Genomic DNA, 24,092 nt, shown 5'->3' with positions numbered 1-24,092 from the left:
TGTTCACAACAGACAGACACGCTGCTTTGTGCTTGGTAGAGTTGGACTCCTCTCTTGTACAACTCTAATTACTTTTTAATATGTTTTGTATACTGTATTTTTTATTATGAACAAATTAAAATCTTGAAACGTAAAACGTAACACCTATTTATTTGTTTACATTGCTCGCCATCAGTGACTAAATCAAGGTATATAATTAGTGTACAGTACATAGAAAGTTAGACATTTCTGCCCACATCTATCACCGACAAAAACAGTTAAACATTTGTCATTGACAGGCCCCTCTGGTCATTTTGAGTACAATGACAAGAGTTACCTCAAAGATCCATTCCTGAACATTATTAGTGGAGCGGAGATGGCAGTTCTATCAAACGGAGAATTCTAGAAGCCAAAACATTCCATGGGGTGTTGGCATCCCTTCCTGTGTCTTAAAATGAACATTTGTCTGCAGGGCTTCTCATGTTACAACCAGGTGCTCTCATCTTTTCTTGGTGGGTTTGGGGTTGTACCTACACACACACACACACACACACACACACACACACACACACACACACACACACACACACACACACACACACACACACACACACACACACACACACACACACACACACACACACACACACACACACACACACACACACACACACACACACACACACACACACAGGTTAAGTCAGGGCAGTGGCCATCCAGGCATCCCACCTAAACACTCAGGCTTTTAACATTCCTGCTAGATCAATCCTGGATGCATTTAGAACAAATATTAAAAATAGCCCAAATTAAGCCAGCTCTGTAAACCTCTGGCCTTGTTTGAAGAACTCAAACCAAACATCCTCCCAATAAACTAAGTCTGGGAGACGGGTTCGGGCCAGAACCAAAAACATAAAACCGTGGCTTGTTTTCTTAGTAGCCGGCGCTGTCCTCTGGCCATGCATGACTGAGTGGGCATCATGACTCAATGATCAAACAGCACAGTCTCGCTCCAGGCAGGCATGCACACACCCTTTCTGCTTAGCCAGGCAAAATGCAGCAGCCCTAGCGTGTGCTTACATCACCAGCATAACCCAGACAACCAGGTGTGACGCAGGAATCACTGGGCGCTGATTGGTCAGTGACAACAAGCCCAGCCCGTCCCAAACGAATATCCACCCACTCACATCAGGAATGTTTCTCTCCGTTCTGTGGGTCTTGGTCTAAACGGTCCTTTTCAGATGACTATTTGACAGGCGATTCCAAAAATGGTGTTGATGTGTATTGTACGTATGCAGGGGACCAGCTAATACAGCTCTATCTAATGTGAATCATTGTTTAGCTGGGATCAAAACCTGAGATCAGCCATGTTGGTTGGACTACAGCTACAACCAAGGCTATGTTGCTGGGCAGTCAATGTTGTCTTGTGTTTCTGAATGGGGGTTAAGGGAATGAATAGATGAATGAGTTTGGAGTAGTGAAGAGCTCAGCAGACAGCCAGTCATCGTGTGGGCAGGCAGCTGTGTGTGCGTCAGCCTGTAGGGCGCTGTTGTCTTGTGTCTGGTAGTGACGTCATTGAACACGGAGCAATGCCCCCTGGGAATGTGATGTTTGTGTAAGCTGGGTGCTCCAACACCTTCTGCTCCACTGCAGACTGCAGACGGAGTGGCTGACTTTTTCTACCTTGGGGGCTGGAGGGTTCAACATAATCAACATCACTCCACATTCATCCATTCATTCCCAGCCTGGCTCCAAACATCTTCCAACCAATAGCCCGGGCTACAGCTTGGTTTACATTGTACTGTAGACTGTGGTGCTCTCCACCTGAAATAATGTGACCCAAGTTGGTGTTTGCAGCCTTTACAAGCCTTGTCCTCGTACCTGAAGAGGTCATCTCCCAAAGTCTCCTCTTTCTTGTTCTGACGCTCATCCTGAAACACAGACACAGGGCTTTGACTCACAGACCCACAAACCTCCATCTCCTCTCTACCCAGCCTCAGCCCCCTCCATCTCCTCTCTCCCCAGCCTCAGCCTCCTCTCTCCCCAGCCTCAGCCCCCTCCATCTCCTCTCTCCCCAGCCTCAGCCCCCTCCATCTCCTCTCTCCCCAGCCTCAGCCCCCTCCATCTCCTCTCTACCCAGCCTCAGCCCCTTCCATCTCCTCTCTACCCAGCCTCAGCCCCCTCCATCTCCTCTCTACCCAGCCTCAGCCCCTCCATCTCCTCTCTACCCAGCCTCAACCCCTCCATCCATCTCCATCTCCTCTACCCAGCCTCAACCCCTCCATCTCCTCTCTACCCAGCCTCAGCCCCCTCCATCTCCTCTCTACCCAGCCTCAGCCCCCTCCATCTCCTCTCTACCCAGCCTCAGCCCCCTCCATCCCCTGTTACTACCATTTCATGGTAAATACCATGTACTTCTATTCTAGGAGTGTTTGTGTGTCTCAGGGGTTGCTAAACGGACAGTAAGTATTGTAGTAAACAGCAGCTGAAGTAGGACTGTGTACCTCTGCTGCGTCTCTCAGCCACTCCTCCAGCTCAGAGTTCTTGCCTCGGTTGTGGGCCAACAGGTCTGACCCTCCGATGATGTTGGGCAAACCCTGGGCGCCGGGAACTGGGACCTGAAACACACACACATTACTACACACACACACACGACTACACACACACATAGAAACAGAGACACTAACCTAACAGAGTCCCATGACCCTGTGTTGTGGTGAGGTGCATTCTGGGGTCTACCTTGCGGAAGCGTTTAAAGTCCTTCCTGATGACATTGCCGTGCGTCTCCATGGGGCGTGGTTTAGGTCTTGCCGGTGTTGCCACGGTGAGGGATTTGAACTCCACCACTATAAGTCTGCTGGGGAGATTCTCACCCCCTAAACCCTATATCACAACACACAGACCAGTTACTGACAGACCTAACTCTTCCCCACTGGCCCCTACTCCAGACCTAACTCTTCCCCACTGGCCCCTACTCCAGACCTAAGTCTTCCCCACTGGCCCCTACTCCAGACCTAACTCTTCCCCACTGGCCCCTACTCCAGACCTAACTCTTCCCCACTGGCCCCTACTCCAGACCTAACTCTTCCCCACTGGCCCCTACTCCAGACCTAACTCTTCCCCATTGGCCCCTACTCCAGACCAGTTACTGATAGACCTAACTCTTCCCCACTGGCCCCTACTCCAGACCCAACTCTTCCCCACTGGCCCCTACTCCAGACCTTACTCTTCCCCACTGGCCCCTACTCCAGACCCAACTCTTCCCCACTGGCCCCTACTCCAGACCCAACTCTTCCCCACTGGCCCCTACTCCAGACCCAACTCTTCCCCACTGGCCCCTACTCCAAACCCAACTCTTCCCCACTGGCCCCTACTCCAGATCCAACTCTTCCCCACTGGCCCCTACTCCAGACCTAACTCTTCCCCACTTGGCCCCTACTCCAGACCTAACTCTTCCCCACTGGCCCCTACTCCAGACCTAACTCTTCCCCACTGGCCCCTATTCCAGACAGATACAGACAGGACTTACTGAGGCTTCCTGTTTGACATCAGTCTCTGGCTCTTCCAGATGACCAGGGGTCACACCATTAACTGGTTTTGACTTGGGGGGAGACAGAAGATGGAGGATAGTTCATAATAATAGTCACATCATAGAAACCAGGGCTGAAGAATGCAGTCAATTCAGGATGTAAACTGAAATTACAATTCAGTGATTTTAAAAATGGCAGATATTTTCAATGAAACAGAAGTAGAAGCTATCAATTTTTAGATTTTAAATTAAAATCCCTTCCTGAATTGAGTGGGTTTAATATGAATTGATCCCAGCCTTGATAGAAACACATGATATCAAGCACACAATGACAGCTCCTCTCACTTCAATGAAAGACACCTCTTCGTCTTTGACCTCAGCTACAGGCTCCACTCGCTGTCGTCTGCTGGCTGACGATCGCTCTTCTGAATCCAAGCCTGACCTATGATTGGCTGCGATTGGTTCCACTGAATAAACCCGCTGTTTCTTATTGGCAGAGGTAAGATCCACTGTCTCTAGGAGCGATTTTCTATTGGTTGAGTTCTTGTCTATCAGTTGAGACCTCTGGCCTTGATTGGTTGAACTCTGTTCCCTCAGCTTTAACCGCTGGCCTTGACTGACTGACATGGGCTCATCCAATTCGTCCATGTCCTCAGACATGATGGACTCCAGTTCGTCCATCTCTATCTCTGAAGCCCCACTCCCTTTAGTCTCCTCCTCCATCTCCTTCCTCTTCCTGGATTGGAGCCCCTGCTGGGCAGGGTTGGAGAACCCCTCTGACAGAGCCTCAGTCTGACCTGGAAACAGATGTGCACCTGAGCTGTGTTGGCCCTGGGACCTGCCTGTGGGGGTGTGTGTGGGGTTGGAGGTCTCTGAGTGCTGTGGTACTGTCCTCTTCATCTTCTCCTTCTCTTCTTCCCTCCTGGAGAACTTGGCCTCTGATTGGACAGTAGGGGACTCCTTGCCTTCCCGAGGTCTGAGAGAGAGAAAACATTGGAGTCTGTATATATAATATCACCATTAACTCAAGATTGATAAGCCACTGTGTGGAATTGTATGGATATCTCCAGGGAGCTGCACTTGCCTTTTCTTGCCGACCGGCTGGAAGAAATTAGTGAGGGCAGACTGTTTCTGGGGGGAACATTTCTGCGATACCTGTTGTTTCTGGGAGGAGCGCTTCTGTGGAGACATCGTCTGCACTCCTCCATTGGTCCGAGGGGCTGTGGCCAGTAATCTGGTGATAGCATCACCTTTCCCTCCACCTAATATCATGATAATACAAAGTAATTTAGCAGACCTGTGTTTTCAGTTTATATGGCCCACGCCAGAACTTTCCTACTGTAACTCTGACACCCACTCACTCTGTCATTAGAAACTATTCTACCTGTATGTTGTAGCTCTCCCTTTTTTCTGTCCGAGCCGCCACCACCAGCACTGTCTGAGGCGCTGAATGATGACATCATAGTCTCTGCCACTGTGCAGGTCCCTGACAGCTCTCGGCCTGAGGGTTTGGATCGGTTAAGATGAGAGGTGGTCCGGCTCTGGTCCCTCTCGGGGGTCTCTCCAACTGCGCTCACCCCAGCCACCTCCACCCTACTCAGGGATAAGAAAACACAGATCAGCCTGATGCACTCAAACAGAATTGTGAGTCAGGCTGTGTGTGTGTCTTACCCACTGATGCCCTGTGACGGCTCTGTGTTTACAGCATAGGCTGTGATGTTCTGAGACACCGCTGGCATTACAGTCTCGTCCACTGGTGCATTCTGGGATAGCGTGGCGCCAGGGATGGTAGGTTTCTTTCTCATGGATTCTGACCAGGGAAGAAACACATTAACAATGATACAAGTGTTGACTCCACTATATAAGTACATTTCATTATAAAATCAGGAACTTAAAATAAACTGAGACTATGATTCACTGTATGAGTGCCCCACCCACCTGAGTCAGCCATTCGATTGGAAGGATTGCAGTACTTGTCACAGCTGACATAGATGGCAGCCAATCCGATCTCAGACTCTGTGATGAATCGAAGACCTTTCCTGGAGAGCGTGAGAGATGGTAAATATAGACTGTGCTGACACAACCAGTTAGTCTCATTTCAGAGCAGCAAAGAAGAAGTGTAACACCACCAAACTGCACTCTGTTTTTATGATACTGCAATGTGTGTACCTCTGTAGAATCCTCCCCACAGAGTCTGCCCACTTCTTAGTGGAGTGGGGCAGTAGTGCTTGGGAGTTTCCCGTTGCCATGCCGATCACACAGCTCAACGGTGATTCCAGGAGTGACACAGGGACAGACCCCTCCTCCAAGAGCTGGCTCCTCCCACCTCCACAACTCACTGCCAAACTCAGACGCTTTTGCTGGAGAGATGTGAGTGAGAGCGATTTATTATTATGATTATTATTCCAAAATAGTAGCGGTACGGGTAGTAGGGGTGACGGGAATGATAGTAGTTTAATGATGGCAGGGACAGTGGTGGTGGTAGAAGTAATGATGATGGTAGTTGTGATGTAACAGTGATGATGACAGGTATAAGTTAGTTATAGTAGGTAGTCGGAACATTAGAGGTAGAAGTGCTACTAGTGGTAATGGTAGTAGTAGGGATAAAGGTAGAAGTGCTACTAGTGGTAATGGTAGTAGTAGGGATAAAGGTAGAAGTGCTACTAGTGGTAATGGTAGTAGTAGGAATAAAGGTAGAAGTGCTACTAGTGGTAATGGTAGTAGTAGGGATAAAGGTAGAAGTGCTACTAGTAGTAATGGTAGTAGTAGGGATAAAGGTAGAAGTGCTACTAGTGGTAATGGTAGTAGTAGGGATAAAGGTAGAAGTGCTACTAGTGGTAATGGTAGTAGTAGGAATAAAGGTAGAAGTGCTACTAGTGGTAATGGTAGTAGTAGGGATAAAGGTAGAAGTGCTACTAGTGGTAATGGTATTAGTAAGGATATTAGAGGTAGAAGTGCTACTAATATATGCCATTTAGCAGACGCTTTTATCCAAAGCGACTTACAGTCATGTGTGCATACATTCTACGTATGGGTGGTCCCGGGGATCGAACCCACTACCCTGGCATTACAAGCGCCATGCTCTACCAACTGAGCTACAGAAGGACCACAGAAGGACCACCATGCTACTAGTGGTAATGGTAGTAGTAAGGATATTAGAGGTAGAAGTGCTACTAGTGGTAATGGTAGTAGTATTAGGGATATTAGAGGTAGAAGTGCTACTAGTGGTAATGGTAGTAGTAGTAGGGATATTAAAGATAGAAGTGCTACTAGTGGTAATGGTAGTAGTAGTAGGGATATTAGAGGTAGAAGTGCTACTAGTGGTAATGGTAGTAGTAGTAGGGATATTAAAGGTAGAAGTGCTACTAGTGGTAATGGTAGTAGTAGTAGGGATATTAAAGGTAGAAGTGCTACTAGTGGTAATGGTAGTAGTAGGGATATTAAAAGTAGAAGTGCTCCAAGTGGTAATGGTAGTAGTAGAGATAAATGTAGGAGTGCTACTAGTGGTAATGGTAGTAGTCGGAACATTAGAGGTAGAAGTGCTACTAGTGGTAATGGTAGTAGTAGAGATAAAGGTAGAAGTGCTACTAGTGGTAATGGTAGTAATAGGGTTATTAAAGGTAGAAGTGCTACTAGTGGTAATGGTAGTAATAGGGATATTAAAGGTAGAAGTGCTACTAGTGGTAATGGTAGTAGTAGGGACAGAGGTAGAAGTGCTACTAGTGGTAATGGTATTAGAGATATTAGAGGTAGAATTGTTACTCGTGGTAATGGTAGTAGGAGGGATATTAGAGGAAGAAGTGCTACTAGTGGTAATGGTAGTAATAAGGATATTAAAGGTAGAAGTGCTACTAGTGGTTATGGTAGTAGTAGAGAAAGGTAGAAGTGCTACTCGTGGTAACGGTAGTAGTAGGGATATTAAAGGTAGAAATGCTACTGGTGGTAATGGTAGCAGTAGAGATATTAGAGGTAGAAATGATACTAGTGGTAATGGTAGTAGTAGGGATATTAAAGGTAGAAATGCTACTAGTGGTAATGGTAGCAGTAGAGATATGAGAGGTAGAAGTGCTACTTGTGGTAATGGTAGTAGTAGTAGAGATATTAGAGGTAGAAGTGCTACTAGTGGTAATGGTAGTAGTAGGGATATTAGAGGTAGAAATGCAACATGTGGTAATGGTAGTAGTAGAGATATTAAAGGTAGAAGTGCTACTAGTGGTAACGGTAGTAATAGGGATATTAGAGGTAGAAGTGCTACTAGTGGTAATGGTAGTAATAGGGATATTAAAGGTAGAAGTGCTACTAGTGGTAATGGTAATAGTAGTAGAGATATTAGAGATAGAAGTGCTACTAGTGGTAATGGTAGTAGTAGGGATATTAGAGGTAGATGTGCTACTGGTGCTAATGGAAGCAGTAGAGATATTAGAGGTAGAAGTGCTACTAGTGGTAACGGTAGTAATAGGGATATTAGAGGTAGAAGTGCTACTAGTGGTAATGGTAGTAATAGGGATATTAAAGGTAGAAGTGCTACTAGTGGTAATGGTAGCAGTAGTAGGGATATTAAAGGTAGAAGTGCTACTAGTGGTAATGGTAGTAGTAGTAGAGATATTAGAGGTAGAAGTGCTACTAGTGGTAACGGTAGTAGTAGGGATAATAGAGGTAGAAATGCTACTAGTAGTAACGGTAGTAGTAGAGATAAAGGTAGAAGTGCTACTAGTGGTAATGGTAGTAGTAGAGATAGAGGTAGAAGTGCTACTAGTGGTAATGGTAGTAGTAGGGATAAAGGTAGAAGTGCTACTAGTGGTAATGGTAGTAGTAGAGATAAAGGTAGAAGCGCTACTAGTGGTAATGGTAGTAGTAGGAAAATTAGAGGTAGAAGTGCTACTAGTGGTAATGGTAGTAATAGGGTTAATAAAGGTAGAAGTGCTACTAGTGGTAATGGTAGTAATAGGGATATTAAAGATAGAAGTGCTACTAGTGGTAATGGTATTAGAGATATTAGAGGTAGAATTGTTACTTGTGGTAATGGTAGTAGGAGGGATATTAGAGGAAGAAGTGCTACTAGTGGTAATGGTAGTAGTAGAGAAATGTAGAAGTGCTACTAGTGGTAACGGTAGTAGTAGGAATATTCGAGGTAGAAGTGCTACTGGTGGTAATAGTAGTAATAGGGATATTAAAGGTAGAAGTGCTACTTGTGGTAATGGTAGTAGTAGTAGAGATATTAGAGGTAGAAGTGCTACTGGTGCTAATGGTAGCAGTAGGGATATTAAAGGTAGAAATGCTACTAGTGGTAATGGTTGCAGTAGAGATATTCGAGGTAGAAGTGCTACTGGTGGTAATGGAGGCTGTAGAGATATTAGAGGTAGAAGTGCTACTGGTGGTAATGGTAGTAATAGGGATATTAAAGGTAGAAGTGCTACTTGTGGTAATGGTAGTAGTAGTAGTAGAGATATTAGAGGTAGAAGTGCTACTGGTGCTAATGGTAGTAGTAGAGATATTAGAGGTAGAAGTGCTACTAGTGGTAATGGTAGCAGTAGGGATATTAAAGGTAGAAATGCTACTAGTGGTAATGGTTGCAGTAGGAAGCATAGAGATTTAGAGGTAGAAGTGCTACTGGTGGTAATGGAGGCTGTAGAGATAGAGATATTAGAGGTAGAAGTGCTACTAGGTGGTAATGGTAGTAATAGGGATATTAAAGAGGTAGAAGTGCTACTAGTGGTAATGGTAGTAGTAGAGAAAAAGGTAGAAGTGCTACTAGTGGTAATGGTCGTAGTAGGGATATTAGAGGTAGAAGTGCTACTATTGGTAATGGTAGTATTAGGGATAGTTGTAGTATTAGTGTTAATAATAGTGGTGGTGGCATTCATTTTAGTAGTAATAATAGTAGCATGTTCATTTTGGCCTCCTGAGTGGCGCAGCATTCTAAGGCACAGCATCTCAGTGAGAGGCTCACTACAGTCCCTGGTTCGAATCCAGCCTGTATCACATCCGGCCTGATTGGGAGTCCCATAGGGCTGCGCACAATTGTCCCAGCATCGTCCGGGTTTGGCCGTAATTGTAAATAAGAATTTGCTCTTAACTGACTTGCCCAGTTAAATAAAAATATTTTTTCCCCCCATGTTTAAACTTTTATTGTCCCCTAATATTCATTATATTTTTTTATTTCTACTATTGACCTACCATTTTATTAATGTTATTTCTATTATTTACTACTATTTTATATTATTCTTCATTATTTTATTATAATATACACCAAGTATACCATACATTAGGAACACCTTCCTACTATTGAGTTGCACCCCCCTTTTCCCCTCAAAACAGCCTCAATTCGTCAGGGCATGGATTCTACAAGGTGTCGAAAGCGTTCTACAGGGATGCTGGCCCATGTTGACTCCAATGTTTCCCAAAGTTGTGTCAAGTTGGCTAGATGTCCTTTGGGTTGTGGACCATTCTTGATACACAGGAAACTGTTGAGCATGAAAAACCTAGCAGCACTGCAGTTCTTCACACTAAAAACCGGTGCACCTGGCACCGGTGCACCTAACCCCATTCAAAGGCACTTATCTTTTGTCTTGCCCAAGCGCATTCTGAATGGCACAAATACAAAATCCATGTCTCAATTATCTCAAGGCTTAAAAATCCTTCTTTAACCTGTCTCCTCCCCTTCATCTACACTGATTGAAGTGGAATTAACAGGTGACATTAATAAGGGATCATAGCTTTCACCTGGATTCACAGACAGAGAGCGAGATACAGAGACACAAAGAGAAAGAGACAGAGCGAGCGACAGAATGGGAGGGGGAGAGTGACAGAACGGGAGGAAAGAGAGAGCGGGAGAGACAGAGCGGAAGGGGGAGCGGGACGGGGAGAGGGAGGGATCGACAGAACGGTAGGGGGAGAGCGACAGAACAGGAGAGGGACAGAACGGGAGGGGGAGAGCGACAGAGCGGGAGAGGGAAAGCGACAGAGCGGGAGAGCGACAGAGCGGGAGAGGGAGAGCGACAGAGCGGGAGGGGGAGAGCGACAGAACGGGAGGGGGAGAGCGACAGAGCGGGAGAGCGACAGAGCGGGAGAGCTACAGAGCGGGAGGGGAAAGCTACAGAGCGGGAGGGGAAAGCTACAGAGCGGGAGGGGAAAGCTACAGAGCGGGAGGGGAAAGCTACAGAGCGGGAGGGGAAAGCTACAGAGCGGGAGGGGGAGCGACAGAACGGGAGGGGGAGCGACAGAACGGGAGGGGGGAGCGACAGAACGGGAGGGGGAGAGCGACAGAGCGGGAGAGCGACAGAGCGGGAGGGGAAAGCTACAGAGCGGGAGGGGGAGAGCGACAGAGCGGGAGGGGGAGAGCAACAGAGCGGGAGGGGGAGAGCGACAGAGCGGGAGGGGGAGAGCGACAGAGCAGGAGAGCGACAGAGCGGGAGGGGAAAGCTACAGAGCGGGAGGGGGAGCGACAGAACGGGAGGGGGAGCGACAGAACGGGAGGGGGGGAGCGACAGAACGGGAGGGGGAGAGCGACAGAGCGGGAGAGCAACAGAGCGGGAGGGGAAAGCTACAGAGCGGGAGGGGGAGAGCGACAGAGCGGGAGAGCAACAGAGCGGGAGGGGGAGAGCGACAGAGCGGGAGGGGGAGAGCGACAGAGCAGGGAGGGAGCGGGAGGGGAAAGCGACAGAGCAGGAGAGCGACAGAGCGGGAGGGGAAAGCTACAGAGCGGGAGGGGAAAGCTACAGAGCGGGAGAGCGGAGCGGGAGGGGAAAGCGAGCAGGGGAAAGCTACAGGGGGAGGGGGAGAGCGACAGAGCGGGAGGGAGAGCGACAGAGCGGGAGAGCGGGCGGGAGGGGAGAGCGACAGAGCAGGAGAGCGACAGAGCGGGAGGGGAAAGCTACAGAGCGGGAGGGGGAGAGCGACAGAGCGGGAGGGGAAAGCTACAGAGCGGGAGGGGGAGAGCGACAGAGCGGGAGAGCGACAGAGCGGGAGGGGAAAGCTACAGAGCGGGAGGGGAAAGCTACAGAGCGGGAGAGCGACAGAGCGGGAGGGAGAGCGACAGAGGGGAGCGCAGAGCGGGAGAGCGACAGAGCGGGAGGGGGAGAGCGACAGAGCGGGAGGGGGAGAGCGACAGAGCGGGAGGGAGAGCGACAGAGCGGTAGGGGGAGAGCGACAGAGCGGTAGGGGGAGAGCGACAGAGCGGTAGGGGGAGAGCGACAGAGCGGTAGGGGGAGAGCGACAGAGCGGGAAGGAGAGCGACAGAGCGGGAGAGGGAGAGCGACAGAGCGGGAGGGGGAGAGCGACAGAGCGGGAGGGAGAGCGACAGAGCGGGAGAGCGACAGAGCGGGAGGGGGAGAGCGACAGAGCGGGAGGGAGAGCGACAGAGCGGGAGGGAGAGCGACAGAACGGGAGGGGGAGAGCGACAGAGCGGGAGAGCGACAGAGCGGGAGAGCTACAGAGCGGGAGGGGAAAGCTACAGAGCGGGAGGGGAAAGCTACAGAGCGGGAGGGGAAAGCTTCAGAGCGGGAGGGGGAGCGACAGAACGGGAGGGGGGAGCGACAGAACGGGAGGGGGAGAGCGGGAGGGGAGAGCGTCAGAGCGGGAGGGGAGAGCGACAGAGCGGGAGGGGGAGAGCGACGACAGAGCGGGAGAGCGACGGGAGGGGGAGAGCGGGAGGGGAAAGCTACAGAGCGGGAGGGGGAGAGCGGGAGCGACAGAGAACGGGGGGGGAGCGACAGAACGGGAGGGGAAGCGGGAGGGGAGAGCGGGAGGGGGAGAGCGACAGAGCGGGAGGGGGAGAGCGACAGAGCGGGAGGGGACAGAGCGGGAGGGGAAAGCAGAGCGGGAGGGAGCGACAGAGCGGGAGGGGAAAGCTACAGAGCGGGAGGGGAGAAGAGCAGGAGGGGGAGAGCGAGAGCGGGAGGGGGAGAGCGACAGAGCGGAGCGGGAGGGGAAAGCAGAGCAGAAAGTGACAGAGCGGGAGGGGGAGAGCGACAGAGCGGGAGGGAGAGTGACAGAGCGGGAGAGCGACAGAGCGGGAGGGGAGAGCTACAGAGCGGGAGGGGAAAGCTACAGAGCGGGAGGGGAGAGCGACAGAGCGACAGAGCGACAGAGCGGGAGGGGAGAGCGACAGAGCGGGAGGGGAGAGCGACAGAGCGGGAGGGAGAGCGACAGAGCGGGAGGGGGAGAGCGACAGAGCGGTAGGGGGAGAGCGACAGAGCGGTAGGGGGAGAGCGACAGAGCGGTAGGGGGAGAGCGACAGAGCGGGAGGGAGAGCGACAGAGCGGGAGGGAGAGCGACAGAGCGGGAGGGAGAGCGACAGAGCAGGAGGGGGAGAGCGACAGAGCGGGAGGGGGAGAGCGACAGAGCGAGCCAGAAAAAGGGAGAGAGTGCGAGAGAAAAAAAGACAGAAAACGAGAGAGACAGAGTCTGTATTGAGAGATAAAATAAACACATCACAGATTTTAACAACCATTTCCCCGAAAACATAACTGAGTGACCACAAATAACCAACCACCTAACATCATTACCTGATCTCCTAGCTGATGAGAAGAGGCGGCAATAAACAGGTCATAAAAGACTAATGGAAGCCCTTAAATTATTTATTCAGACTCTCACATTGGGGAGCCATGTGAGGTGAACGCTGTTCTGTAACGTTGGAATGTATAATGGCTATGCATAGAGAGAAAGAGGCAGGCCAGTACCTGTTTGGAGTGAGAGAGGCAGGCCAGTACCTGTTTGGAGTGAGAGAGGCAGGCCAGTACCTGTTTGGAGTGAGAGAGGCAGGCCAGTACCTGTTTGGAGTGAGAGAGGCAGGCCAGTACCTGTTTGAAGTGAGAGAGGCAGGCCAGTACCTGTTTGGAGTGAGAGAGGCAGGCCACTACCTGTTTGGAGTGAGAGAGAGATAGAGAGGCTCGAGTTTGAGTTGATTTTATTTTTACAGGGACAGTGCACATCGAGTTGAGATTATTTTATTTTTACAGGGACAGTGCACATCGAGTTGAGATTATTTTATTTTTACAGGGACAGTGCACATCGAGTTGAGATTATTTTATTTTTACAGGGACAGTGCACATTAATCAATCGTTTCAGTAAAAGTGCCAGTTTTAGCCAGCCGGCTAATTTTCAACCGCAGTCCCAGGGTAGGTTATTAAAAAAAATTGTCTATTGACAATCATTGAGCAGTGAGCACACGCAGAGCAACATAGGACAAGCAAGACATAACATACAGACAGAGCAAAATAGAACAAGCAAGAAGTAGCATACAGACAGAGAAACATAGAACAAAACGCAACAAGACAAAATCCATAAAAACAACAGTGTTTCCACACCTCACAAGCTTAAGACAACAGACATCATGGAAAGCGGCAATACACAGCTAGGGACCATGTTCACAAATCTGATTGACCTTGAGCCATGTTTTCATCAGTTGGTGCAGTTGTGTGTCCGATGGCAGTGTAACAAGCAAACAAGAGAAGCTCTCTCAGAGAAAGCAGACTGACTAAAGGTGCTTTCCCTTAAGGGAACTATACAGTCACCTCTCAGACCTTGTGGATCTGCTGCCATATGTTTGGGTTTTCTGTTTAACAAAAGTACTGAGTGGAGGGGGAGCCAGGCCGTTTAGGATCTTGAACACAAGACATGCATCGGTATATTGCACAAGATTTTCCCAACTCAGGAGCTCATGCTTTCTGAGGATGTAACAGTGATGATGGCTATTGGGCTTCCTATCAAGCAATTTGAGAGCCTGTTTGTAGACAGACTGAATAGGTTTTAATGTTGTACAGCAAGCTTGGGCCCAACTAGTCAAGAAGTATGTTAAGTGGGGGAGTATCATAGATTTGAAGTACAGTTTTGCTCCCTCTGTAGTCAAACAATTTTGTATAAATCGGAAATGAGCTAGGTTGAATTTGGTTATTTGAATGACCCTTTTCCCCTGTTTTTTTAAAAGAGAGATTGGAATGATGCCACACTGACACACTGAGTTCTGCCTTCAAGGTAGAATTTCATCCATCAAGGATTTGGGGGAAAAGTTGAACTTGGACAATTTTGTGATGAGAACCTCATGGTTAACAAACAGTATCAAAAGCCTTCCTTAAATGCAGAAACACAGCCCCAACAACGCCCCCTTTGACCATCTTGGACTTCACATTTTCCAGAAGAAAACAGTTGGCCGTTTCTGTGGAGTGTTTTGCTCTGAAGCCAAACTGCATGGAGTGTAATGTGAAGGGGCTTTTGTAGAGGTGGGCAATCAGTTGCTCTGCTACACACTTCTCAACAACCTTGGATACCACAGGTAGTATACTAATGGGCCTGTAGTTACATCAACAGGGTCACCTGATTTAAAGATGGCCGTTATTATGGCCGACTTCCATAGCCTTGGAAACACCCCGAGACCAATAGATGTGTTGGTGACCTTAGTAATGGGGCCAATGAGTTTTTAAGAAAGGTAGAGTCCAGCCCAAACACATCTTTGGCTTTAGAGTTCTTTAGTGAGCTAATCACCTTATTCACCTCTGACTCAGAAACCTCCCTTATGATGAAGACAGGTTGAGTGTCATTTACTAACACTGAGCCCAAGAAACCAATGGAGGGGTTCTGTGTCAGTACCCTGACAGAGTCAATAAAGTAGGAATTGAAGGCTATTGCTATTTTGACTGCATCCTGTGTTAGATTGTTATCCACCATGATTTCTAGTCTTTTTGCAGTGTTACTATGGTCTGTTAACTTTTTTCAATTCTCCCAGATAAATGTACAATTTCCCTTTGCTTCACCAGTTATGTTAATAAAAAGTTGTGCCTGGGCCTGTCTGATTTCTTTCATCACCTTATTTCTCAACATGGTAAACCAACCATGTCATGCTCTAATTTGGGCTGTTTTTAAGAGCATTATCTCGTTCTTTCATCAATTTCCAGATTTCTCCATTTAGCCAAGGAAGAGTGCTCTTTTGGACAGGTTGATTTTCTTTAGGAAAGCATTTATTGTAGTCTGGATTGTGTTTTTTTACCTGACTATCAAGCTTCCACATCTGTATAGGACAAGAGATCATTCCAGTTAATTCCATTTTCAAAATCATTTAATTCACTTAGGTATTCTTAGTTGATCCGGCTTTCTAACAGTAGAGAGGTTAAACCTGTTCTTAGAAAGCTTTCTGACTATAAGTGTCAGATTATGATCAGATAGCCCAGTAACCATACTGTATGATTTAGTCACTCTCTCTGGTTTATTACTGAACAGCAGATCAATCTGTGTTTTAGAACAACAAGTCACCCTGGTTGGCCCTTTCACTTGCTGTGTAAGGTCAAAGGTATTAGTGATCCGTTTGAGGGTTTTCCTACAAGACTTGTCTTCATAATTAATGTCAAAATCCCCCCATTAAGATGACCTCTTTCCCAAAATCACATTCCCTAAGCATGTTATTAAACTGATCAAAAACACACTTTTGGTGGAAGGTGGTCTATACATTCCAATAAGGGTAAAAGACAGTTGGGGAGACAGTGTAACGTTCAGGCCAATACATTCTAGTTTATTATCTAGAATGTTTACTATCCCTCCTCTTCCTTCAATCCTGTCTCTCCTGAAAACATTGTAGCCAGGCACAATCAAAGCAGCATATGGAGAGTGTTTATGTGTCTCTGAAAGGCAGAGAAAGTCAAGGTTGGAGTCTGTGAAAAGATGTTGAACTTGATCACTTTTTGGAATGACACTAGGAATGTTCAAATACTCCCCTAGTAGTCCCTTGGTCTTAGCTCGTGGGTACCAGATGACTCGAGAGTGATTGACACATTGAAAAAAGTAAAATTCTCATGTGTTTTCTGACGGCTGGGTTTAAGCTGTTTTGAATCGGGGCAGTTCGGTAGTGCAATGAACTATCTGTCCCACCTGCACTGGATGCGGGGAACTGATTAAAACAGCTTGCGTACCAGAAGCAAAGTCCGGGATCACATATAGCGACTTGGATATGTTTGAAGAGTCAAATTCAATCTTGGAGCCGGGTGAGTCGAGAGAAACCATGGGACCATAGCACTCACCCACTTCCACAGCGGCGATGACCAGTGGACGAGGCCATCCACTGCTTTCCACTCCGGTGAGTATCGCTGGCTCGGTGATGTTAAGGATTGCACATTCCCGAAGAGCAGGAGGGTAATGAACTGGTAGTTTAAAAGTTTCCGATAAATGTTAGACTTGTGTTTGTTACGCCTAAGTGGTTCAGGGTAATAGGGAGCAAGGTAGACTTGGTCATTATTCAGAACATTATGGTATGTTGTGTGCTGTTCGCTCCCGTGGAACGGTGAACCAATGTGTTTGGTGTTGATATTCTCAAGCAGTCATCCCAGCAAGGACGCACTGAGATTTCAGTAGAGCAGCTACATAACTGACAATCATGGTAATATACTGGAGATAAAACACATAATTGCGCTTTAAATCTTTGCATGAGTTACTTAGCTGGGGTCGGCGTAGACCTGATGGTTTAGATAAAATAACAGCATCTGTAGGAGAAGCTTTATTTTGATGTATTACACTTATATTTTCTTGAATGTTGAATATTGATATTCCTGTAGTTTGAATTTGGCGCTCTGCAATTTCACTGGATGTTGTCAAATCGAACCCACTAAAGGGATTGGCGCGTGAAGGGATCACTAAGAGGTTAACAGCTTCTACTCCCAAGCCATAAGACGGCTGAACAATTCATCAAATGGCCACCCGGACTATATACATTGATTCCCACCCCTTTGTTTTCACACTGCTGCTACTCGCTGTTTATTATCTATGCATAGTCACTTTACAAATTACCTCGACTAACCTGTATCCACGCACATTGATTCGGCACCTCGTTATTGTTATGTAATTTTTTACATTTTACTTACTGTTACTTTTTTCTTCTCCATAATTTTCTCTCACACATTAGTTTATTGAGTAAATATTTTCTTAACTCTATTTCCTGAACTGCATTGTTGGTTAAGGGGTTGTAAGGAAGCATTTCACGGTCCACCATACACCATGGTGTGATGAAGGAAACATACAGGAACTCAAATCCTTCTGTTCACCTGATTTAGAATTCCTCACAATCAAATGTAGACCGCATTATCTTCCAAGAGAATTCTCTTCGATTATAATCACAGCCGTATATATCCCCCCCCAAGCAGACACATCGATGGCTCTGAACGAACTTTATTTAACTCTTTGCAAACTGGAAACCATTTATCCGGAGGCTGCATTCATTGTAGCTGGGGATTTTAACAAAGCTAATCTGAAAACAAGACTCCCTAAATTTTATCAGCATATCGATTGCGCAACCAGGGGTGGTAAAACCTTGGATCACTGTTACTCTAACTTCCGCGACGCATATAAGGCCCTGCCCCGCCCCCCTTTCGGGAAAGCTGACCACGACTCCATTTTGCTGATCCCTGCCTACAGGCAGAAGCTAAAACAAGAGGCTCCCACGCTGAGGTCTGTCCAACGCTGGTCAGACCAAGCTGACTCTACACTCCAAGATTGCTTACATCACGTGGACTGGGACATGTTTCATATTGCGTCAGATGGAAATATTGACGAATACGCTGATTCGGTGTGCGAGTTCATTAGAACATGCGTCGAAGATGTCGTTCCCATAGCAACGATAAAAACATTCCCAAACCAGAAACCGTGGATTGATGGCAGCATTCGCGTGAAACTGAAAGCGCGAACCACTGCTTTTAATCAGGGCAAGGTGTCTGGTAACATGTCCGAATATAAACAATGCAGCTATTCCCTCCGCAAGGCTATTAAACAAGCTAAGAGTCAGTACAGAGACAAAGTGGAATCTCAATTCAATGGCTCAGACACAAGAGGCATGTGGCAGGGTCTACAGTCAATCACGGACTACAAGAAGAAAACCAGCCCAGTCACGGACCAGGATGTCTTGCTCCCAGGCAGACTAAATAACTTTTTTGCCCGCTTTGAGGACAATACAGTGCCACTGACACGGCCTGCAACGAAAACATGCGGTCTCTCCTTCACTGCAGCCGAGGTGAGTAAGACATTTAAACGTGTTAACCCTCGCAAGGCTGCAGGCCCAGACGGCATCCCCAGCCGCGCCCTCAGAGCATGCGCAGACCAGCTGGCCGGTGTGTTTACGGACATATTCAATCAATCCCTATACCAGTCTGCTGTTCCCACATGCTTCAAGAGGGCCACCATTGTTCCTGTTCCCAAGAAAGCTAAGGTAACTGAGCTAAACAACTACCGCCCCGTAGCACTCACTTCCGTCATCATGAAGTGCTTTGAGAGACTAGTCAAGGACCATATCACCTCCACCCTACCTGACACCCTAGACCCACTCCAATTTGCTTACCGCCCAAATAGGTCCACAGACGATGCAATCTCAACCACACTGCACACTGCCCTATCCCACCTGGACAAGAGGAATACCTATGTGAGAATGCTGTTCATCGACTACAGCTCGGCATTCAACACCATAGTACCCTCCAAGCTCGTCATCAAGCTCGAGACCCTGGGTCTCGACCCCGCCCTGTGCAACTGGGTACTGGACTTCCTGACGGGCCGCCCCCAGGTGGTGAGGGTAGGCAACAACATCTCCTCCCCGCTGATCCTCAACACGGGGCCCCACAAGGGTGCGTTCTGAGCCCTCTCCTGTACTCCCTGTTCACCCACGACTGCGTGGCCACGCACGCCTCCAACTCAATCATCAAGTTTGCGGACGACACAACAGTGGTAGGCTTGATTACCAACAACGACGAGACGGCCTACAGGGAGGAGGTGAGGGCCCTCGGAGTGTGGTGTCAGGAAAATAACCTCACACTCAACGTCAACAAAACTAAGGAGATGATTGTGGACTTCAGGAAACAGCAGAGGGAACACCCCCCTATCCACAACGATGGAACAGTAGTGGAGAGGGTAGCAAGTTTTAAGTTCCTCTGCATACACATCACAGACAAACTGAATTGGTCCACTCACACTGACAGCGTCGTGAAGAAGGCGCAGCAGCGCCTCTTCAACCTCAGGAGGCTGAAGAAATTTGGCTTGTCACCAAAAGCACTCACAAACTTCTACAGATGCACAATCGAGAGCATCCTGGCGGGCTGTATCACCGCCTGGTACGGCAACTGCTCCGCCCTCAACCGTAAGGCTCTCCAGAGGGTAGTGAGGACTGCACAACGCATCACCGGGGGCAAACTACCTGCCCTCCAGGACACCTACACCACCCGATGTTACAGGAAGGCCATAAAGATCATCAAGGACAACAACCACCCGAACCACTGCCTGTTCACCCCGCTATCATCCAGAAGGCGAGGTCAGTACAGGTGCATCAAAGCTGGGACCGAGAGACTGAAAAACAGCTTCTATCTCAAGGCCATCGGACTGTTAAACAGCCACCACTAACATTGAGTGGCTGCTGCCAGCACACTGTCATTGACACTGACCCAACTCCAGCCACTTTAATAATGGGAATTGATGGGAAATGATGTAAATATATCACTAGCCACTTTAAACAATGCTACCTTATATAATGTTACTTACCCTACATTATTCATCTCATATGCATATGTATATACTGTACTCTACATCATCGACTGTATCCTTATGTAATACATGTATCACTAGCCACTTTAACTATGCCACTTTGTTTACTTTGTCTACACACTCATCTCATATGTATATACTGTACTCGATACCATCTATATGTATGCTGCTCTGTACCATCACTCATTCATATATCCTTATGTACATATTCTTTATCCCCTTACACTGTGTATAAGACAGTAGTTTTGGAATTGTTAGTTAGATTGTTTGTTGGTTATCACTGCATTGTCGGAACTAAAAGCACAAGCATTTCGCTACACTCGCATTAACATCTGCTAACCATGTGTATGTGACAAATAAAATTTGATTTGATTTGACCTGTTGTATTCAGCGCATGTGACTTTGAAATGTTGATTTGTTTGCAGTGTGAGCAAGAGAGGCAGGCCAGTACTTGTTTGGTGTGTGAGCGAGAGGCAGGCCAGTACCTGTTTGCAGTGTGAGCTAGAGAGGCGGGCCAGTACCTGTTTGGCATTGAGGAAGAGGAAGGTCTTGCCAGTGAAAAGTTCTTTACGTTCTGGCCTCTCTGTCAGGTCCACCTCATCCTTATTCAGACTGGGCTCGTCTATCTCTGGAAAGAAACTATTAACACATACAAACAGTCATTCAATAACGTTGAAGGGATAGTGTGAGATTTGGGCAATTAAAAAAAAACAATTTCATCCATTTCAGAATAAGGCTGTAACATAACAAAATGTGGAAATGCACTGTAGGTCTATAAAATGAGGCCTGGGTGAAGTGGCAGCTATTATTGTGTGGTTTGGAGGTGAGCAGCAGCCTTGTGTGTGGTGTCTCTTAGTACCTCTCAGCTTTTGGAGGTGGTTGTTTCTGTTGCAGGGCTTCGGTGAGCTCAGTGAAAAACTCCTGCTTGACTATGGGCCGACAGCACAGCAACGCACAGATAGTCTGCATGGGGAGAGAGCACGTTCTGTATGTACAGATGAATTCACACACACACACACACACACACACACACACACACACACACACACACACACACACACACACACACACACACACACACACACACACACACACACACACACACACACACACACACACACACACACACACAGTTTGTGGTCATGTGCTGACCTTGATGGTGACTTTAACAGTGGGCATGACCAGGTGAGTGCAGTCCTGTGTCCAGGTGTTGGTCAGCCGGCCACCCAGAAGATGCAGGGTCTGAGACAGAGAGACCTTCCCTTCATTATCAACACAGGACGAGCACACCACCACAGTTACCTGCTGCACACTGGAGAGAGAGAGACATTTCGAAGTATAGATCTCTAATTCATTTCCATCAAAATTCTTATCATTGCATAAATGTGGGTGCACACCTGAATTTGCTGTGAAAGACCCCAAATGTCACTCTGTCCCCTGCCGTCAGGCTGCGAGGGGAGTCTCCTGATAGACGCTCCTCGTTAACAAACGTGCCATACTTAGAACTGTCCTTCAGGGTCAGGGCCTGGCACACAACACAATAACAGTCGGTTGGTTACATCTACTTTATGAAAAACTCTCTTAACCAAACAATACAAGACTTGGATTTTGATAACCCATAAAAACAAGTGTCTCCTTATGTAACACATGCACAACATTAGGCAAAAAACCCAGCTCTGTCTACAAGACAAGATTCATGCTGGCTCGTTAGGATGGTGAACAGCGCAAGAGCACCTTCTACTGCAAGGGAGAAATGACAGCATTTGATGGACTAGGGACAGAATGTAGGCCTGCTCACATTCTGCCTATATATTTTTCAGTGAAGTATTTAGGAGTTGTAGGGTAGTGCTCTGGTTAAGCGGGTGTGTAGGGTGTCTGGGTAAAAATACAGTTATTACTAATAAAGAATATCCCCCCGTCTCTCTCACCTGATCTGTAGCAGTGAGGTGAGCATGAGCCCGGCTGATGGACTGATCATTGGGCAGGATGACCTCACAGTTCTTACGCCCCACCACATACTCCTTCTCTGGCAGGAGGTAGTGGGTGACACCTGGGACAGGATATGTCATGAGATTGAATCATAAGAAAAGTAATGTTCTTATTCAAAACAACTGGAGGATGATTAAGGACTTAATCATCATATGTTATGCGTTAGATAGAAGATTACCAACTGCAACAGTGTAGGACTGCATGTTAGCTTGTTAGCCATGTGTTGGATGTATTGTGTCATAGCAATAATAATAGCTAGCTAATTAGATGGCTAGCTATCCAAAAACGTGTAATAGTTACTGTAATAGGTTTAATTCTCATCTTCTCAGCGCGTATTCTGATACTCCAAAGTACACTGAGAAACTGTAGCTCGCTAATGTTGTTAGCTGGAGGGTTGGTCACCCGCTATGGCTAAGATAGCTAACGTTACTGTAACTAACTAGAGGTGGGCAAAACAAAAGTTACCTCCGGATTCTAAAGGGTTCAGTGTCCACATGTTATAATACACTACGAGCTATGAAACGAAGCCCCGAACATATGCTATTCTCTGTCAATAACTACCTAGGTATACATCTACAAATAGTAAAATATCTAATGCGAGTTGCGTACAGTCAGCGCGAAAGTCCTCATCAACTTCCTTTCAAAATAAGAGTCCCAACTGTGGGCTTTGACATGATGCCGCTATTTAACAACTGAATCCAGTATAATTTGGTACTATGTAGTCCCCCATACAGTGATGCCTGCCAATGGTTCTTGAGAATATGTGGACAAAACAGAAAGGCCAATGTCTGTCTGACTGACTGTGAATTGGTCTTGTCTACACTTGACACTTTACATGTGACTTCTGCTATCAGAATACGAAGCAAGCTCGCTACTGAGAGCGCATACAGTGGGAGACTTCATCAGCATTCCTCCCAGAAAACTTGTGTTTTGGGACAGAGGCACCTTTTCATTATAACATTGGAGGAAATACATTCCTAGTATATGGGAACATATTTGCTGGCCTCAAATGCTAACCAGCTAGTTATATTAAGATTTTTTTTTGGGGGGGGCTCGAGTTATGCTAACTCGTTTCCAATCCCTTTAGCGTTGCTTGCTATCTTGCTGGCTAGCTACATAAGTTAGCTGGCTACTTAGCTACAATAGTTAGCTACTGCCATCAGTTGTTGTTGTGTTAGGGTGTGTTCATAAATTCACTCTGGCTATCTACTCCGATTTCAGTGTACTCTCATCTGAATGTGCCAGAGCACAGAATAATTGATGAATTTACCAATGTGCAACACCTGTTGAATATGACCAGTGTCTGTAAACTTAGGCACATTTTTTAAACTCAATTGTTGCCAGCAGCACAGTTAGTCACAAATGCTCTAGACAACATGAAAACAGCCTAACCACTTCTAATAGGGCGAGTAAAATGGTCAGAGTGAGGTGTTCTATCATTTCTGTGTGGAAGTAGCTAGCCAACCTTAGCCAGTTAGCTTGGGTGCTTGACTGCTGTTGTGAGGTCAGAATGCTCAGATCAACCCTACTCCTCAACCAGAGTGTCCAGTGTGTGCTCTGAACGCTCATGCTCTGAAATTATAAATGGCTCATTTGACAAATTCCAATACTTTGAATTTATGAAGCACAGAGCGCACTCTGGCAATCCAGAATGAATTGACGAACACACCCTTTTTATCATATTTAGCCTATTCCACCATCTGTAGAATGCATATCGGGATTTGAATATAGTGCGGGAACGGACACAATGTGGACATGGTGGACACATTTAAATGTAAATGAAGAGGCATTCCTTGTTCGGAATTCCATGATCAAAGGTGTGGTTGAATTTATTCTGTCACTGTGTCTTCTTACTGTCTCTGCCTTTAGGCCTGTATATCACGGTGGCAAGGCAGGTGAACTAACAGGTTACAGAGCAAACAAAGGTTGTAATAGGGCTTTTTTCTGACTTGGCTTCCCCAGTGATTTTGCTCACCCACCACTCTACATGCACAGAAGAAGAACAGAAGGCATTTGAAATGTATCTGTTTATTTAAACATCGGGTACATGTAGGACCTAGGTACTAACATCTTGTGGATTAAAAATGTTCAATGTAAC

The 24,092-nt window shown here is 47.1% G+C and overlaps 1 protein-coding gene across 2 annotated transcripts; it reads right to left on the bottom strand.

The window, feature by feature from the left end:
• Positions 1 to 133: 133 nt before the first annotated feature.
• LOC123998264 (nibrin-like) lies at positions 134 to 22,673 on the bottom strand. Of its 2 annotated transcripts, XM_046303319.1 has the most exons (17): positions 22,460 to 22,673; positions 21,934 to 22,055; positions 21,403 to 21,530; positions 21,158 to 21,317; positions 20,865 to 20,968; positions 20,527 to 20,644; positions 5,675 to 5,865; positions 5,444 to 5,544; positions 5,177 to 5,315; positions 4,890 to 5,098; positions 4,590 to 4,767; positions 3,851 to 4,481; positions 3,506 to 3,577; positions 2,716 to 2,859; positions 2,481 to 2,594; positions 1,858 to 1,907; positions 134 to 509 (listed from the first exon to the last, which is right to left on the bottom strand). In XM_046303319.1, exons 1-17 carry the CDS (start codon positions 22,488 to 22,490, stop codon positions 479 to 481), a joined length of 2,523 nt encoding a protein of 840 aa, XP_046159275.1. In that variant the 5' UTR covers positions 22,491 to 22,673; the 3' UTR covers positions 134 to 478. The 2 variants fall into 2 exon arrangements, with proteins under 2 accessions (XP_046159275.1, XP_046159276.1); XM_046303320.1 differs by lacking the exons at positions 21,934 to 22,055; positions 22,460 to 22,673 and having other exon boundaries at positions 21,158 to 21,247; positions 21,403 to 21,495.
• Positions 22,674 to 24,092: the final 1,419 nt, after the last annotated feature.

The sequence above is a fragment of the Oncorhynchus gorbuscha genome, linkage group LG15, assembly GCF_021184085.1.
Source record: "Oncorhynchus gorbuscha isolate QuinsamMale2020 ecotype Even-year linkage group LG15, OgorEven_v1.0, whole genome shotgun sequence".
In the NCBI taxonomy this organism is placed as follows: Eukaryota; Metazoa; Chordata; class Actinopteri; order Salmoniformes; family Salmonidae; genus Oncorhynchus; species Oncorhynchus gorbuscha.
Note: the sequence above shows the minus strand (reverse complement) of the source record. Positions and strands in the feature narration are given on the sequence as shown.